At 36.6% G+C, this 18,295-nt stretch overlaps 2 protein-coding genes across 6 annotated transcripts in view; both read left to right on the top strand.

The window, feature by feature from the left end:
• The window catches only part of cenpe (centromere protein E), a 28,250-nt gene extending 25,659 nt beyond the window's left edge, over positions 1 to 2,591 (top strand). For both annotated transcript variants that reach the window (XM_067402974.1, XM_067402976.1), the window contains exons 55-56: positions 206 to 459; positions 2,335 to 2,591. In XM_067402974.1, the coding sequence (XP_067259075.1) occupies positions 206 to 459; positions 2,335 to 2,453 (373 nt within the window). In that variant the 3' untranslated portion in view covers positions 2,454 to 2,591. The remainder of the gene's footprint in view (positions 1 to 205; positions 460 to 2,334) is intronic.
• Positions 2,592 to 3,033: 442 nt separating this feature from the next.
• Positions 3,034 to 18,244, top strand: LOC137032666 (transmembrane protein 255B). 4 transcript variants are annotated; one of them, XM_067404530.1, is made up of 9 exons: positions 3,034 to 3,162; positions 5,327 to 5,469; positions 5,668 to 5,730; positions 12,250 to 12,339; positions 12,421 to 12,501; positions 14,016 to 14,089; positions 14,179 to 14,338; positions 14,534 to 14,683; positions 16,564 to 18,244. In XM_067404530.1, exons 1-9 carry the CDS (start codon positions 3,132 to 3,134, stop codon positions 16,786 to 16,788), a joined length of 1,017 nt encoding a protein of 338 aa, XP_067260631.1. In that variant the 5' UTR covers positions 3,034 to 3,131; the 3' UTR covers positions 16,789 to 18,244. The 4 variants fall into 4 exon arrangements, with proteins under 4 accessions (XP_067260631.1, XP_067260635.1, XP_067260633.1 ...); XM_067404534.1 differs by having other exon boundaries at positions 14,534 to 14,732; positions 16,564 to 16,696; XM_067404531.1 differs by lacking the exon at positions 3,034 to 3,162 and adding an exon at positions 4,651 to 4,682.
• Positions 18,245 to 18,295: the final 51 nt, after the last annotated feature.

Here is an 18,295-nt window from a genome sequence, read left to right on the forward strand (position 1 = left end):
GTCGGAAGTGCGAATCATGTCCAACTGAGGGGGGCAAACTTACGATTCTGCCTTTTTTTTTTTTCTTTTTTTTTTTTTTAAGTGTTAAAAGCTTCCATAGCGCTGGGTGATATGGACCAAAAATCAAATCTGTATTTTAGGCTGAATGGTGACATAAAGTATACATCATCTAACCCTAATCAAACCTGTTTCCTGCTTCATGTAGTCTGCTGAGCAAACAACAGGAGGAGATCAACAAGTGGAAGCGGCGAGCGTACAAGATTAAGGAGGGCAGGAAAGACGCTCTGTCCACTCCAACCAAACGCCAGCCGCCTCTGATGGAGACCGAAGTCAACTCGCCCAAGAAGGCCTTCCTGGACTCTCCTAAGAGCAAGTTCTTTGATGTGCGCTCCAGCGTTCCCATCTCCCTCAACCATCCCACGCAGTTCTTCGACAACTCCAGCCTCGGGACGGTTCCAGGTACTCGAGCGCTGTGTTAGGTCTTAGATACTGGGAAAAACTCGCACTGTGATATTTCGTTTTTCTGTGATATTACAAAAATGACTTGAATAGATAGTTCATCTACATGAAATGCTGTATTCTGCTGTCAGGCCAGTAGATGGCGCTGTCACTTTGTAAAGAAACACTACGCACCTATAGACTAAACGCGTAAATGCATGACATCACTTCTTTAAAAAATTTTTTACAAATTTATTTTAGTTTACGCAGAGACCGATAACTATCAAAAGCTTGCACTTTGAATCCTGTATTCAAAAGTTTGCGTTTCCCAAAACGCTGTTGTCGCGTAAATGAATGAACAAAACGCATAGTTTTCCGGTTTAAGTTGAAAACTGTCGTGTAAATGGCCATATCATGATTTAATGTGGATGTGTCGCACAGCCCTAGTTGTGTCGCACAGGAGTTTTAAATGCTCACTGTGTGTTTTGATGTCAGAGGTTTCGTGTTGGTCAGCTGATCCAGTCGAGGATTCTTCAGACAGTGATGAAGAGGGTAACTGCACGTGTGGGGTGTTTCTCACTAACACTCTTACAGTGTTTAACTCCTAACCTGCCACACTGAGATAAAAGATCAACATCACCTGGTTGACTGGTGTGGTGTCAGGGAGGATCTTGTTGCTTCTGGTTCAGACACTCTATAATGGTGCCTGGGTTCTTCATTACGGTCACCTGATGGAGTTTTATTTCCTCGTCACTGTCGCTCTGACTGGACCGCTTGAGGTTTAAAAGATGATTAATATTTATAAAAATGTTACTGATCTGACCCTACTGACACTATCGCATGAGATCACAAAATAATATCAAACTGAATTGAGCTTAATACCTTCAATTTCAGCTGTAAAACAGCTCTACAGAAGACAATCATCATAATTCATCTCAATTTATTCAATTCACTTCAATAATGGTCAATGCTGCAAAGTTCATCAATTATGAAATTCAATTAATCTCTAAAGACAATAGTGTTGTTCGGCTGTGTTCAACTGAATTAAATAAACTGTCAATGTTGAAGAAATTCAGAAATTATGAGAAATTCTATTCAGCTGCAGTTCTACAGAAGACTAATTGAACTTTGCAGCATTGATATTTATTGAACTGAATTGAATAAATTGAGCTGAATTATGACTTGACTTCTGTAGAGCTGTTTTAAAGCTGAAATTACTTTCATTATTCTGCTCAATTTATTAAATTCAGTTCAATAACAGTCATTGCTGTAAAGTTCATCAATTATGAAATTCAATTAATCTCTAAAGACTATAGTGTTATTATTGATAGACAATAATGGATAATGCTGCAAAGTTCATCGATTTTATGGAAAAATTCAATTCATCTCTGAAGACAATAGTGTTATTCATGTCAATTCAGTTCAATGTTATTCAACTGAATTAAACGGTGGCAATGTTGCAAAATTCAATAATTATGAAATTCAATTCAGCTGTAAAGCAGTTCTACAGAATATTAAACTTGGCAACATTAATACCTTTTGAACTTAATTGAATAAATTGAGCTGAATACAGTAATCTCTACAGAAGACAGTCATTCATTATTCAGCTCAATTCACTTCAATAACGGTCATTGCCGCAAAGTTCATCAATTATGAAAAATTCAATTAATCTCTAAAGATGGTGGTATTATTCAGCTCAGTTCAGTGTTGATTCAATTCATTTCAATGTTGCAAAGTTCAATTAGTCTTCTGTAGAGCTGCTTTACGGCTGAATTTAGTCATTTCATAATTGAATTTCACGACATTAACAGTTTTCTTATTACCGTGAAGCTGCTTTGAAACTCTCTGTTGTATAAATCGCTGTAGAAATGAATGATTGTGCCGATTCTGTTTTAGATTCCAGCGCAGCCGTCGCATCCAGTGCCACACCGCTAGACGACTGGTGGAAGATTTCTGACGCTTCGCCCTCAAAGCATGATGCCAGCGTCAGTGCTAACGCGTGCCCGACGCAGTGATCGACCCTCACGCCCTGCTGAAGTTCTGAACTCATGCATTTTATGATGCAAAAACTGATGTTCATCTTCAGTGAGCACTAAGATTGTTCTTTTACAAATCTAGATTTCTTTCATGTATGTTTGCTTTTTTTTAATGTTGTGATGTTTTATGTAAATAAAAAATGTTCAGTGTTGATTTGTTTCCTCTGAGTTTATTAAAGCTCTTTCTGATTTATTGAAATCCATTATTGTTTCAGAAGGATTGAATGTTTATGGTTTTATTCATGCATGTATCTGCTAAACCAGGGTTAAGTGAAAAATGGAGTAAAATAAGATTAATCTAATTGAACTAAATGCATTGATTTTAAATGTTTTCAGGCCAACATTCAAAGTTTGTCTTGAACTCTACTTTGCATGTTGTCTTTGAGCTCTAGATTAATTTATTTCCAGTGAAACGGATTCTCCTGAACTCTGTCTGGTTTTGTCGCGTCGCGGTGTGTGCGCGCGCGCGCGCTCCTCCGCTCATGCGTCACCGTCAGCTCAGTCGCGTGAGTTTTTGTTGTCAGTCCCGCGCGCTTCACTTTACCTGAGCGGAGCTGCGCGTGCTTACTTACCGCGAGGATTTGTTACAAATACAGAGGAAATTATAAACTTTATTTTGTGGATAGAATTGTCTGTGTGTGTGGAACATCAGACGCGATGCAGCAGCAGCAGAACGCGGATCCAGCAGGTGAGTTCTGCTCCTCTAATAAACCCTCATCTAATAACATCAGTTAATTCATTAAGGTTACATAATGTGATCTATGATAACGGCAGCTGATCTGTAATAACAGACCATCATTAGAGATGATGCATGAGTTTATAAACAACTGTTTATTTAGTAATTAAAATGAGGACTGCGTGTAAGTGTTTATTTTTAGTGTTGTTCATTTTTTTTTTTTTTTTTGTCAAGCAATATAACATTTTTTTATGAATTTAAAGTACAAATATTCTGTGGAGTACCTTAAGTAAAATATATCTATTTATAATGAAGTTCAGGGTTAGTTTTTTGGTTACACTTTTTGGTAACGCTTTATTTTAGTGTTTTTGTTACACGTTACATATTGTTACTGTAGATGTAATAACTATAAATTATATATAATTACATGCAATTAACCCTAAACCTAACCCTATAGTAAGTTCAAAGTAGTTAATTTTACTCAGTACTTAATTACAGTGTAACACAGATACCTTAAAATAAAGTGTAACCCACTATTTTAGTGTCTTTGTTACAGTGGAATTATACATTTAAGAACTGAGTAAAATGAATTGACTACTTTTACTTACTATAGGGTTAGGTTTAGGGTTAATTGCATGTAATTATGCATAATTTAATAGTTATTTTTATAATTACTACATTTAACAAGGACACTGTAAAATAAAGTGTTACCCTTTTTTTTTTTTTTAACACGTTTTATTTATTAACCTCAGAATTGCATATGATACAGTAAAGTTTTACATTTTGGGATGTTTAACAAATAACACACCGCTGCTGGTCGACATGTTTACTGTCCATTTTGTTTTTATATTTAATATAAGAGACGAGTCAAGTCCGTTGCATGTGTATAGCACTTTTCACAAAACAAATTGTTTCTGAGGAGCTTTAGAGATGTTAATGTTTATAATATCTTCATTCTTTGTCACAATCAGCAGATTAGAGTTTCATGTTCAGAGAACATTCTGAAATAACTTAAAGCGATATACATTGTTCCCATTATGTGATTGGGTCAGTGACGTGTTTGGTAATTTTTTTTTTTTTTGTCCAAAGTCCTTAATAATAATAATAATAATAATAATAATAATAATTATAAAGATATGACATCCAAAGTATGTAAGGTAGTACTCTTTTATTGAATCCAAAAGGTTTTAATGATATTTTTCTACATATAAAGGTATTTTAAAGATTGTCAAAAGGTCATTCGTTTAACCGTCCAAAGGCCAATACAGCCATTTCATTTGTGATTAAAATATCTTAAAATTTAATAAATGTATATATTTTTTTATTCTGGCATGATTTTATAACATCATATATCAACATAGTGCAAAATGACATTAAAATTATGTGTAGAAGTCGTTGCTTTGTTATGAGAAAGAATGTCCGGAAAAACTAATTTCATTGATGTCATTTGATCAAGTCATGTGGTCAATATCATGTGACAGGATGTGACATCATTCAGACACCTGCAAAGGACCACATGGTCATGAAGCAAAGTAACTAACTCTCTCTTAACTATTTGATAAATTCATGTTTTCTCTTGATCATACGCATGTCCCGAAACATCAGGTCATTCGGTGCAACCGCTATAAAACATGGAAAATGTTGGAATATTTGAAAACTTGTACTAAATATAAAATGTTTGTTTGTCTTGTTGCTAGATATCAGCCTGTTAGCATTGATTGAAAATATCGTCATTCGGTATAACCAAAAGTGTCATTCGGTAAAACCGCAGTTTTGGTTAAACCAAATGACTTTTTTTGTCCCTCTTGTAAAAAAAAAAGACAAAAGCAGTGTTAATTGATTATAAAAACCACATAATCTCATTGTTAACACTTAATAAAACTTCAAAATTAATTATATCTCCATTATGTTTTTGTTTTATACACATTTAAAAACCTTATTCGTCAATGAGCTGATTGTACTGTATGTATTCAGGCAGAATTGACTTTACATATAAGAAGCTGCTTGGTATAGTGTTTTTCACAATACACATGATTTCAAAGCATCTTTACTGAAAGTCATTCTGTTATTTCTATAATGCTTCAGTGCTTTACCATAGTGCACGTTTTAGGACTGGGCGTTTGTGCCAGTGTAACCCAGTCCGAGAGACTAACACTTGTGTTGTGTGTTTGTACAGATGTGTTTGTGAAGCGGCGGCGGACGGCTCTCTGGTGTTCAGTGTCTCTGTTCGGACTCTCAGTTCTGATTCTGGTGGTCGGGCTGCTGGCAGCCACGCAGACGGATAATGTGGCCGTGTCTGGATACTATCCCGGGATTATAGTGAGTGAGGAGAAAACTTCACATTACTTTAATGAACTCTGTTTTGTCCTTTCATTCGTGCAATAAAACACCAGGACAGCAGCAGTGTGAGTGTGGTGTGTTTGAGCCTTAAAGTCTGTCATTATTTGGCTGAAAGATGAATTCAGGTTATTATTGCATACTAAATCAAGTGTTGGTTTGTTCTCTTGTTGATGGCAGCTGAGTTTTGGAACGTTTTTGGGCGTTGTTGGTCTGAACCTGGTGGAGAATCGGCGACCGATGGTGAGTACCAGCTCAAAACCAGCAAAAAAGGCTTTACGGTCTATTTTAGACGCGGGTAAACAGAGTATCGGATCTCTGAGTGGCATAATGGCTTGTCAATACAATTACAGCCGGTGTATTTCAGGTGCTGTTTGTTTCTGTCCCTGTGAAATATATTTCAGATAATATTACTCGTGTTTCCTGGTAGAAACACAATTTGATGGCCCATATCTCACAAGGCACATCCTCTGTCAGATCGATGAGCGCGATTGGACACGTGTTCAGTAATGCTGAACGTGATTGGCTGACATGTCAGGCGAAGCTTTAGATGAATTAGATTAGCATTGATGACTATATGAAGCAAATGCCCCAGAAGAGCATCACTGGGCTACAGGAGCTGCGCCCACCTTCCTGATCAACTTACAGGGTTATCTACACCAGATGTTTGCTGTTTGCCTATCTAAAACTCACCAGCATGATGCTAAGGTGTTGCTATGTGACTAATGTGTTCCATGTGGTTGCTAGGGTGTTGCTTTGTGGCTAATGCGTTCAATCTGGTTGCTAAGGTGTTGCTATGGGGCTAATGCATTCAGTGTGGTTGCTAAGGTGTTTTGCTATGAGGCTAATGTGTTCAATGTGGTTGCTAAGGTGTTGCTATGCGACTGTAATGTGTTCCGTGTGGTTGCTAGGCTGTTGGTATGAGACTAATGCATTCAGTGCGGTTGCTAAGGTGTTGCTATGTGATTTGAATGTGTTCTGTGTGGTTGCTAGGGTGTTGCTATGTGACTAATGCAGTCAGTGCGGTTGCTAAGGTGTTGCTATGTGACTGTAATGTGTTCAATGTGGTTGCTATGTGACTGTAATGTGTTCCGTGTTGTTGCTAGGGTGTGTCTATGTGACTGTAATGTGTTCTGTGTGGTTGCTAGGGTGTTGCTATGTGACTAATGCGTTCAATGTGGTTACTAAGGTGTTGCTATTTGACTAATGCGTTCAATGTTGTGGTTACTAAGGTGTTGCTATTTGACTGTAATGTGTTTCGTGTGGTTGCTAGGGTGTTGCAATGTGACTAATACGTTCAGTGTGGCTGTTAAGGTGTTGCTATGTGACTGTAATGTGTTCTGTGTGGTTGCTAGGGTGTTGCTATGTGACTAATGCATTCAGTGTGGTTATTAGGGTGTTGCTATGTGACTGTAATGTGTTCTGTGTGGTTGCTAGGGTGTTGCTATTTGACTAATGCATTCAATGTTGTTGTTAAGGTGTTGCTACGTGACTAATGTTTCGTGTGATTGCTAGGGTGTTGCTATGTGACTGTAATGTGTTCAGTGTGGTTGCTAGGGTGTTGCTATGTGACTAACGCCTTCAATGTGGTTGCTAATGCACACAAACTCCATCAGAATGATACCACGGTGAAGGGAAGTTGTGGGTCTGTAACCATGGTGACGTGTCATTAGTCTGTGAGACGTCTGATTTAGGTTTCTGTTGTGTCCTGAGCTCTGATCCCAGTACAGCCTTTAACATTTAATGAGCACCCACACACACACACACACACTCATTCACAAAATCATCATGCACACACTCCATTATACAAGACGGTTCTATATGTTCTACACACACACACACACACACACACACACACACACACACACACACACACACACACACACACACACACACACACACACACACACACACACACACACACACACACACACACACACACACACAGAGTAAGCTGAGAGCAGGCGCTCAGATGAACACATTAATGTGCAACAGCCCGTATCACACTGCAGCTTTATGTTTCATTTCCTGGGTGTCACTGAAGACACAGTCCCGTGACCTCTGACCCCTCAGAGATGAGAGGAAGTGACCAGAACACTGTTGCCGGCGAGTTTGGAGGTCAAACGCTGCAGAATTATGGCTGTAATAGAATAAGACGTCAGGATGATGATGATTCAGATGTTTCGGTGTCGTCACCTTCAGCCTCAGAGAACAAGATCCTCAAACATCATCCATTATGAAACGCTTTAAAGATAAAGTGAGACACTCGCAGGTGCAGAACCGCTTCTTCTGTTTTATCATCACTCTTAATAATAAGCTGCTTTACTGGCATTAATGCTTCCATGAAGAACGTCCATGCAATCTTTCCATTCCACTAAAGGTTCTTTATAGTGTTCTTTTAAGAAGTGCGCGCTTAAAAATAAAGGTTCCAAATGCTGTTTTTTTTTGTAATGATTCCAAAGAACCTTTCAGTATTTTTTTTAATCCCAAAGATCCACTGTAAAGAACCTTTTGTGCAGTAAAAAGGCCAGTCGGATGAGCTTCCATCAAAGAATCAGTGTTCGTGTGTGTTTGAATCAGTGAGATCTGTCACATTTCTCTTCATCTTCAGCTCAAGCGCTCTTCTGTCTGTGTCATAATCTTCCAGCAGACGCTCTCTTCCCCTTCAAATACAGCACCTGCCCTTGAAAGATTACAAGTCCTGTGCTGATTCAGTGTGTGTGTGTGTGTGTGTGTAGACGTGCATCATGTCTGTTTTAATTGTTAATTACCTCCGCTGGTTCGTGGATGTCGGTGGTTAGTGGAGCTGGAGTGAGGACAGGTAAGCAGAGAGCCGGTGTCGAGTTACTGACACGGAGCTTCTCACATGCATCTTTAAAGCGTTCGTGTTCAGAGTTTGTGGGTTAGATGAAGTCGGCGTATCTCTTGCTAAAATGTCATTATTAAACAAATAAAAAAGGGCCTGAGGAAAGCTTTTGTTGAACATCAGTGAAACTCAAACTACATGCAGAGCTGAAAGTAACTGATAATGTAATCCGATTACAAAAATCAAGTACTTGTAATTAGATTAGATTACTTTTTTTTTGATTAAGTGATTGTTTTATTCACACAATGGCAGATCAGATAGTCACCAGTGACTTGCAGTTTACTTTAGTCCGGTCAGCTGACTGATGATGCGGTTTGGATCAGTTTCAGGTTTAATGATCGCAGGTGACTCGTTTTATTGGTTTGTTCTGAGGTCATGTGATGTTTTGCCTCGGTTCGTTTATCACCAATGAATTTAGTTAGCACAATTAAGCAGGAAGATGACACGCTGGTAGAGCTGCAGGTCTGTCAGGAGCCTTTAAAAGCTCGTTAACAGTGATTGATGATGATCTGTTTCTGCAGCACTTCAGTAATCAGATGATTGACAATCTGATACGTGACAGATCGAACTTTATCTCATGTGTCATGAATTCAGCAGAAAGTCAGCTTTATTTCTTTTGTGTTGCACTGTTATTTTCCTGTTTATTACGGTTCATCAATTATGAAACAAATTCAGTTCAGCTATAAGCAGCTCTGAAGACAGTCTCATTATTCAGATGTCAATGTGATGATATTTGATATTTAACTGACCACAAATCATCTTATAAAGGAGAAATGTGGGATAGTAGATAATTGTTTAAAATTTAGATGATTATATGGATGCTTGTCAAATTTCCACTCTAGTGGACCATAAAGATATTCTTTCATTTATCTGAAACACCCTGATACTAAGAAAATGATCTTATTTATGTGTTCAGATGAATTATAAACACACTCTTGAGGTAAGCAGAGTTAGTTAGCACAGAGAGACTCCGCCCACACGATCTTCTGATTGGCTGTGATTTGATCGATTTGGTCGTGTTTCGTAGTTGTCGAGTTTGGTATGGACAGACGGATTGATTGTCGCTGGAATCTCATCGCATCTGGCTGTGTCAGAAACCAACATTCATCTGTTTTATGAATACATGCTCCCGATACTGTTTTTTGCCTACTATATAGGGAAGTGCGCATATTCAGACAGCCTAACTGTTCATTAAAGCATCCCATATTTGTTGACCAATCATATCAGTATGTTCATATTTATATAAATTGAAATCAAACGGAAGCTTTTCAAATTTTCAAATGAAGTTACAAAATATCAAAATGTGAGATGTTGTGAGTGTTGGTGAGATTTTAGTATGATTTATTTACTATTATAATTTTTATTAATATTTTGAAATACCTTTTTAGTTTTTATATTTTCTGTTTTTAATTACATTTTTTAATTGAGTTTGTGGTTTTATGTTTATTTGACTGTTTCTGTTAGTTTTGATTATTATTCCAGTTTTATTTTTTATTTATTTTACACTTAGTAATTTTAGAGCTGCAACTGCAATTTATTTCAGTTAATTGCCAAGGCAATTAATATTGTTATATATTTTTTAATATTTTAACATATTTATTAATATTTACAGTAGTGTCCAAAAGTGATCACCAGAGGAGATGTTTGTTTTTAATGACACTACAAGTTTGATTAAACCATCAAAATATGCTGAAAATACTTTATATATTTTAAATACTCATATATGAAGGGAGAAAAAAACACTAAACTTGTTGAAGGTATTTTATCTGACAAATTATTTGGCAAAAAAGAAGTTAGAGGCTACAGGTTTTGTTTTACTTTTTAAATAAAGCATAGAAAAACAAAAAGCAAACACTGACTACAACATTATCAGTTATTATTATTTTGCTGGTTCTCTCGGTTTCACATGTTCATAAGTTCTCTTGCCAAAACATTACGTCAGAGAATTTGTTGTTTCATTGTGTTATCAAAAATTGACTCCAAGCACAACTACACAATATAATTACAAACTCTTTAAAGGTGCTCTAGAACGTTTTTTCACAAGATGTAATATAAGTCTAAGCTGTCCCCTGAATGTGTCTGTGAAGTTTCAGCTCAAAATACCCCATAGATTTTTTTTTAAATTAATTTTTTTGTCTATTTTGGGGCATCATTAACTATGCGCCGATTCAGGCCGCGGCCCCTTTAAATATCGTGCTCCCCGCCCCCCCGATCTCTTGACTATAATACAGTGCATAAACAAAGTTCACACAGCTAATATAACCATCAAATGGATCTTTACGAAGTGTTCGTCATGCAGCATGTCTAATTGCGTTAGTATGGTATTTATTTGGACGTTTACATTTGATTCTGAATGAATTTGAGGCTATGCTCCGTGGCTAAAGGCTAATGCTACACTGCTGGAGAGATTTATAGAGAATGAAGTTGTGTTTATGAATTATACAGACTGCAAGTGTTTAAAAATGAAAATAGCGCTGCTTGTCTCTGTGAATACAGTAAGAAACGATGGTAACTTTAACCACATTTAACAGTACATTAGCAACATGCTAACGAAACATTTAGAAAGACAATTCACAAATATCACTAAAAATATCATGATATCATGGATCATGTCAGTTATTATTGCTCCATTTGCCATTTTTTGCTGTTGTTCTTGCTTGCTTACCTAGTCTGATGATTCAGCTGTGCTCAGATCCAGACGTTAATACTGGCTGCCCTTGTCTAATGCCTTGATCATGGGCTGGCATATGCAAATATTGGGGTCGTACATATTAATGATCCCGACTGTTACGTAACAGTCAGTGTTATGTTGAGATTCGCCTGTTCTTCAGAAGTCTTTTAAACAAATGAGATTTATATAAGGAGGAGGAAACAATGGAGTTTGAGACTCACTGTATGTCATTTCCATGTACTGAACTCTTGTTATTCAACTATGCCGAGGTAAATTCACTTTTTGATTCTAGGGCACCTTTAATAATCTTTGAATAAAGGCTGAAGGTGTGACTTTACTACAGGCTGCTCATCACTTTTGGCCACTACTGTATGTAATATTTATATTTGATTTTTTTCTGTTTACTTCAATTAACAGTTTTAGTTAATGATTTGAACCCTGACCATCATTATCATCATCAGTGTGTGTGTGTGTGTGTGTGTGTGTGTGTGGTCTCTTGCTCCAGTGATCAGCTCTAGCGTGTGAATGTGAGTTTTATCTGGTCAGTATTTACAGCTTCAGCTGCTCAGAGCCTTGATTAAACAAACGCAGCGACATGACGAGACTCGCTGCGATGAGAGCGACCTTTCCTGTGTGGTGTGCTGCTCTCGGGACAGTAAATCACCCATAAAGCCCTGTGCCAGCAGACTGAGGCGCCACAGCTCTACATTTACTTTATTACTGCAGTCAGTCGACGGCAGACGCTCACCTGCAGCAAACACCGCAAACCCAAACCTTCTGCTCTCGCTGTATGAGCCTGAGGATTTTGTGTGGTGTTCTGTTTAATTTATGATGATTTTAACCCTGTAAAGCCTGACGTATAAAATAATACTCAGAAAAATCTGAATTTTTGAAATGGGCCAGTTTATTTCACACGTGTGCTTTATGTTGAGTCTGATATAGTATGCTTTAGAAATTAACATCAAATAGTCTGCAGCAGTTTAATAAATCAACATGAAACAGAAGTTGCGCTGTATATCTGAGTGAAACGCTTCGCAAACAAGAACAAATGTAGGGCGGGGCTTGATTTTGTCTGTGTGGAATTGATTGGATGGTTGTGGTTTGCTATTGGTGCTTCATTATCAGAGAAGAGATGCTGATTCAAGATTATGAATTTGACACAATAATGAATAAGTACTGCAATACTCTATAAAACGGTGAGTTTAACACTGTCTGTGTCCGTCAGCTGGTGGCGTCCATCATCTTCATCAGTCTGGGAGTCGTGTCGTGTTTCCTCTGCTCCATCATCGACGGCATCATCGCAGCCGAGTTCATCGTGAGTATCTGCTCACATGCTGCTCTCTCACTGCTCATGCAGAAAATCATCCATACTGAGAGTGTGTGTGTGTGTGTGTAGGAAAGGAGGCCGCTGATGGAGGGCCGCTGTGAGTTTTACTCCAGCTCATCATCTTACTCCTATGACAGCTACTACACTGAGGTGAGTTCATCTGAAGCATCATGACCTCACACTCTTGAACATGAATTAGAAACATTCAGAGACGGGCTTGATCAATGGAGCGCTGCAGGGTTTGTGTTCATGTGCTCTGCTTCCCTCTGCTGGTCAGATATAAACATGACATCAGTTTCAATCAGAAATATAAAGCTGTAAATTTGAACGTATATTTGGGTCATTCTACAGAACTGGTTCAAAGTCAGAGTTTGAAACGTATAATATATACGTTTTTATTACATATATACTAATTTATAGTTGTATAATATCCAAGATACACATTTCTAGTAATTGTGCAGTTAATTCTCATTGTATTTTCAGAAAGTTTTGAATATTTTTCCTCTCCCTGAATTTGTCACGACCGAAACACAATAATAAATCATTTCATAAGAAGATTCACAATGACCTATTAAGATTTTGTTTACGTCTACCTTTGAAATATATATATTTTTGCTATTTAAAAAAATTTTTCACAGGTAAATCAATAACAATTACAATTTTAACAATATTTAAAGTGTAATTTATGGGATTTGTTGTATTTTGAATCCAATCTTTCTTTGTAAAAGTCATAAAGTTTATCAAACTGATTTCAAAGTGAAGGATTCATTAGTTTGAATAAACATTGAACCAAACACTATAATAACTTCTGAGCTGATCATTCAATATACTTTATTTTTGACAAAACATCCCATGTTTCGGTAGTGATGCACAGTTTCAGTAGTGACAGTAATGTGTTGGTAGTGACACATCACATGACACAATTTAACTTGCATACTAAAACACATCAAAACACTAATGATTTGAATAACTGTGCTAAAATTGTTTATTTCCCCCAAATAAATGATTGTGTTCACTACAGTCACAACTGAAACAAAATGTGGTGACAATTTTCAACACTTTTGAGCCGCTCAAAGATGCTGATCAGCACATGGTTATCTATCACAGTTCTGAACCGTTGTTCACACATAAAAACTACATTTTATTGAATAACACCCAAAAAAGTTTGCTTAATTGCAGAAAAAGGTGTTTGTTAGTGACGGTCTTAAAGCTCCAAACAGATTTTCAGACTTCTGAACACATTTAACTCAGAATGATGATCTATCTGCTGTGAAAGAGAGGCTGTGAGAGGAATATCTCCTGATCAGAAATGTAGAAGTGTGTTAAAATCAGTCTCAAACACACACTGTTTCTGTAGTGACATGAACATGCGGGACTTTTTTTTTTTTTTTTTTTACATAAAAGTATTATTTTATTTTTAAATCATGAAAATTTAACTTTTTTAAATAATAAGAAATCAAAACTATATTTTTTTTAAAACTACAATGGGAAAAAATTGCAAAAAATTATTTCAATATAATTTTCTTAAGTTCAGGACAGACAATTTTATATATATTAATCTTACTGCTATTTTAAATAATATTGTGGGATTCAGTAGATAATAGAAGGATCTAAGTAAACATCTTAAATTTTCCCATAAATGACTGTTGCTCTGCTGTGATCAGGTTCACTGTAATCCGTGTAAAATGAAGGTGAAGAGCAACACCTGCTACTGCTGCGACTTATTCCACTGCGACAGGTGAGCGACGCTCATGAATCACTGCACATTTACAGCAGAGTGTGTGTGTGCAGTAACTGTGTGTGTGTGTGTGTGTGTGTGTGTGTTAGTCTGGACTATCATGTGCAGTACTACGAGTTCACGGGCGTCAGCAGCTGCTGGGACGTGGTGAATCTGTACCGTCTGATGTGGGCCGGTGTGACGCTCAACGTGCTGGGAGTGTTTCTGGGCATCATCAACGCCGCCGTACTGGGAGCCTTCAAAGACCTGGTGAGTCTTCAATAAACTTTCACAATTCACAGTTTCTGCAGCGCTTTATACAATACAGATCGCGTCAAAGCAGCTTCACAGGAATGATTCTCACTGTCAGTGTCATAACTTCCACGTTCATGTGTCTCTGATGTCTTCATGAGTCTGTAGTTGATGTAGAGGTGTGTGTGTGTGTGTGTGTGTGTGTGTGTTCAGGCGCCTACGGCTCACAATCACATGACACCCAGTCCGGCTCCACCCCCTCACATCATGTACAATCCCAGCCAACACCTGATCACCTACGCCGGCTTCTGCCCCTCCGGACAAACTCTACCCGCCTATCCAAACTACCCGCTGCCCATGCAGGTGAGCGCCGCTAACCAACCCACCGCTCTCCGGATACCAACATGACTGAGTAATATTCCATTCATGCTTCAATAAATATTAATTACAGTATTAGGCACAGAATGACTGATCAATCACAATCACAGAGATGAAGAATAAATTGCCATTGCAAATTTCAAATTCATTTGTATCTCTATAGTGCTGTTCACAATTTTCAAAGCAACTTTACAGAAAGTCATGCTGTTATGCCTGTAGTTCTGTAGTGCTTCAGTTTTAGTGCTGGGTGATTATTATGATGTTTAAAGATGATACGAGTGATCCTCCGATTTAGATCTGGATGTGTTGTATTTATAGTGTTGTCTAGCACAAAATATTGTTCCTTTAAAAGTTTTAAATGTTGTCGGTTTTGTTCTAGTAACAGATTTAAATATCGGTTTGTTTTGTTCTATTAACAGATTTTAAATATCGGTTTGTTTTGTTCTATTAATAGATTTAAATGTCGGTCTGTTTTGTGCCTATAAAAGATTTAAATATCGGTTTGTTTTGTTCTATTAACAGATTTAAATATCGGTCTGTTTTGTTCTATTAACAGATTTAAATATCGGTCTGTTTTGTTCTAGTAACAGATTTAAATATCGGTTTGTTTTGTTCTATTAACGGATTTAAATATCGGTTTGTTTTGTTTAATAACGGATTTAAATATCGGTTTGTTTTGTTCTATTAACGGATTTAAATATCGGTTTGTTTTGTTTAATAACGGATTTAAATATCGGTTTGTTTTGTTCTATTAACAGATTTTAAATATCGGTCTGTTTTGTTCTATTAACAGATTTTAAATATTGTTTTTTTTTTTTTTTTTTTTTTTACAGATTCAAATATCGTCTGTTTTGTGCCTATAAAAGATTTCAATATCGGTTTGTTTTGTTCTATTAACAGATTTAAATATCGGTTTGTTTTGTGCCTATAAAATAATTAAATATTAGTCTTTGTTTTAACAGATTTAAATATCGGTTTGTTTTGTTCTATTAACGGATTTAAATATCGGTTTGTTTTGTTTAATAACGGATTTAAATATCGGTTTGTTTTGTTTAATAACGGATTTAAATATCGGTTTGTTTTGTTTAATAACGGATTTAAATATCGGTTTGTTTTGTTTAATAACGGATTTAAATATCGGTTTGTTTTGTTTAATAACGGATTTAAATATCGGTTTGTTTTGTTTAATAACGGATTTAAATATCAGTTTGTTTTGTTCTATTAACGGATTTAAATATCGGTTTGTTTTGTTTAATAACGGATTTAAATATCGGTTTGTTTTGTTCTATTAATAGATTTAAATATCAGCCTGTTTTGTGCCTATAAAAGATTTAAATATCGGTTTGTTTTGTGCCTATAAAAGAATTAAATATTAGTCTTTGTTTTAACACATTTAAATATTGGTTTGTTTTGTTCTATTAACAGATTTAAATATCGGTTTTTGTTCTATTAACAGATTTAAATATCGGTTTGTTTTGTTCTATTAACAGATTTAAATATCGGTTTGTTTTGTTCTATTAACAGATTTAAATATCGGTTTGTTTTGTTCTATTAACAGATTTAAATATCGGTCCGTTTTGTTCTTAAGTGGAAAAATAGCTGGTTGTCAAAGTGTCTGATGAAAGTTTAACTTTGCCCAAATGTAACTGACTTAAATTTCAAATTGTAAAGTGTCTGATTTCAGGCAGAATTACTATATCATGATGTATTTCCTTACAGTGGTTGAAAATGACTGACTTCATAGTAAAGTTTTTGGGTTATATTGCCCACCTCTAAATAATTTAAACAAGCAGCTGCTATAAAGTCAACACACAATGCTTTAATCTGGTCATTTCTGACATTATTTTTGATTCTTTGTCTTCCAGCATCTGAACGGTTACCCAGCTCCATCCGCAAGTCCGTCCATCCCCGAGGTCTCGGCCTCCCCGTCTGATGAGGCTCAACCGGCCGCTCAAAGCGGGACGAACCCAGGCCCACCGACTCAAACCTCGTCTCAGGACACCAGCGGATACATGCTGACTCCAAACGCTCCCTCGCTCTACGCTCACTCCTTAGGGCCCTTCGAGAAGCCTCCGCCCTACGCCTGCTGAAACACCTGAACCAGGAACACTGACCTCTGACGGGACGTCTGACCCGTGAAGATCTGTGTGACCGTCGCCGCTAATGACCTCTGTAATCGTCAGTGTTTCTCGTAGCAAATGTGATCGATGTTGTTGTTCTTCAGTAGTTTACCTCTGAACTTTAATGTTTAACTCCCTGTTCCTGTGGTGGGATCTTCATTGTTTGATTCACCGGATCACAACACAAACGCTTCCGGCTGAACAAGCTATTGTGTTGTGAAATGTGTCCGACTCTAGTCATAACACAAGAGTACAACACAGTGCTTTATTCTTCTTCTGCGGGCGGATCAACTAGTCATCAGTTTGAAGACAAGTGTCGTCATGTTTATATCAGATTCCTGAATAACACGTATGGTTTAATAACAGGTTCCATTAGTTAACTACATTAGTTAACATGAACTAACAATCAACAGTTGCATTTTTATTAACTAATGTTAAATATTAACTCTTTCCCCGGCATTGACAAGTTTTTTCCGTGAATCTGTGCTCTGACTGTTATACATTAGGGGGCGCTATTACACATCTTCTGAAAGAGTACAGAATCTCCAGATCAAAACAGAGGTGAAGAAGCAGCAGAAACAAGCAATAGAAGCATTGCTGACGCACATAAATTACATGATCATTAAACAGCATATAAATCAAAAGTGTCTGTTACTGAACGAAATGTCGAACCCATGAAGAGGAAACGACTGTGAAGCTTTGAGGTTTTGATCATACAGACAAAGACTTTGATTTTCTCAGCTTTTTGTTCAAAATGTTGCTTTTTTTATGAAGCATATCCACATTCAAGAGATAAAAAAAGAATGCATTAAGCTAGAATAAAACATTTTTGTTGTTTAAAAGCAGAGGCTCTGTTCTTTCTTTTGATGATGTTCAGATATTTATACAACAAAATATTCTGGGGCCATGAAAGTTTTGTGAAAATGATCAGAAATGCTGCTGCTGGCAACTTTTGAAAAACTGGCTGGAGGGGAAAGAGTTAATAAATACTGTAACTAGTTAATGTTAATGCATTGACTAATGGGACTTTATTGTTACCTCATGTTTTCTAACAAGATTAAGAATATTCTGTTTTCACAAAAATATTAATGTATTTTTTTTCTCATGTCCGAAGGCTAAACTTTAGAATTCTTTGAATGTTCCTAAAGTTAGGATAACCACCAATTTGTCTTAAATCCCATGAATTTATTTGGTATTTTCAAATAATAAACATTGAAGCTGCTATATGACTATTACAAGATTTTAGTTTTTTATAATGTAGTTATTGTCATTAACATAAATGAGCACGTGTTTGCTACTTAAAGAGTTCATAGATGGACAAATATATGGTTAGGATTCACTAATGTGAAGTTTTAAAAGTTGTACAAAAGCCCGTCAATTTACTCTCAAGAGAAATATCTCAAGATGTTCTTAACCCGTTCGTCTCTGCAAGTTACCAGTGTGAATTAAAAAATTATCAATTTCATCTTAATCATGA

The sequence above is a fragment of the Chanodichthys erythropterus genome, chromosome 12 (assembly GCF_024489055.1).
Source record: "Chanodichthys erythropterus isolate Z2021 chromosome 12, ASM2448905v1, whole genome shotgun sequence".
Taxonomy (NCBI): domain Eukaryota; kingdom Metazoa; phylum Chordata; class Actinopteri; order Cypriniformes; family Xenocyprididae; genus Chanodichthys; species Chanodichthys erythropterus.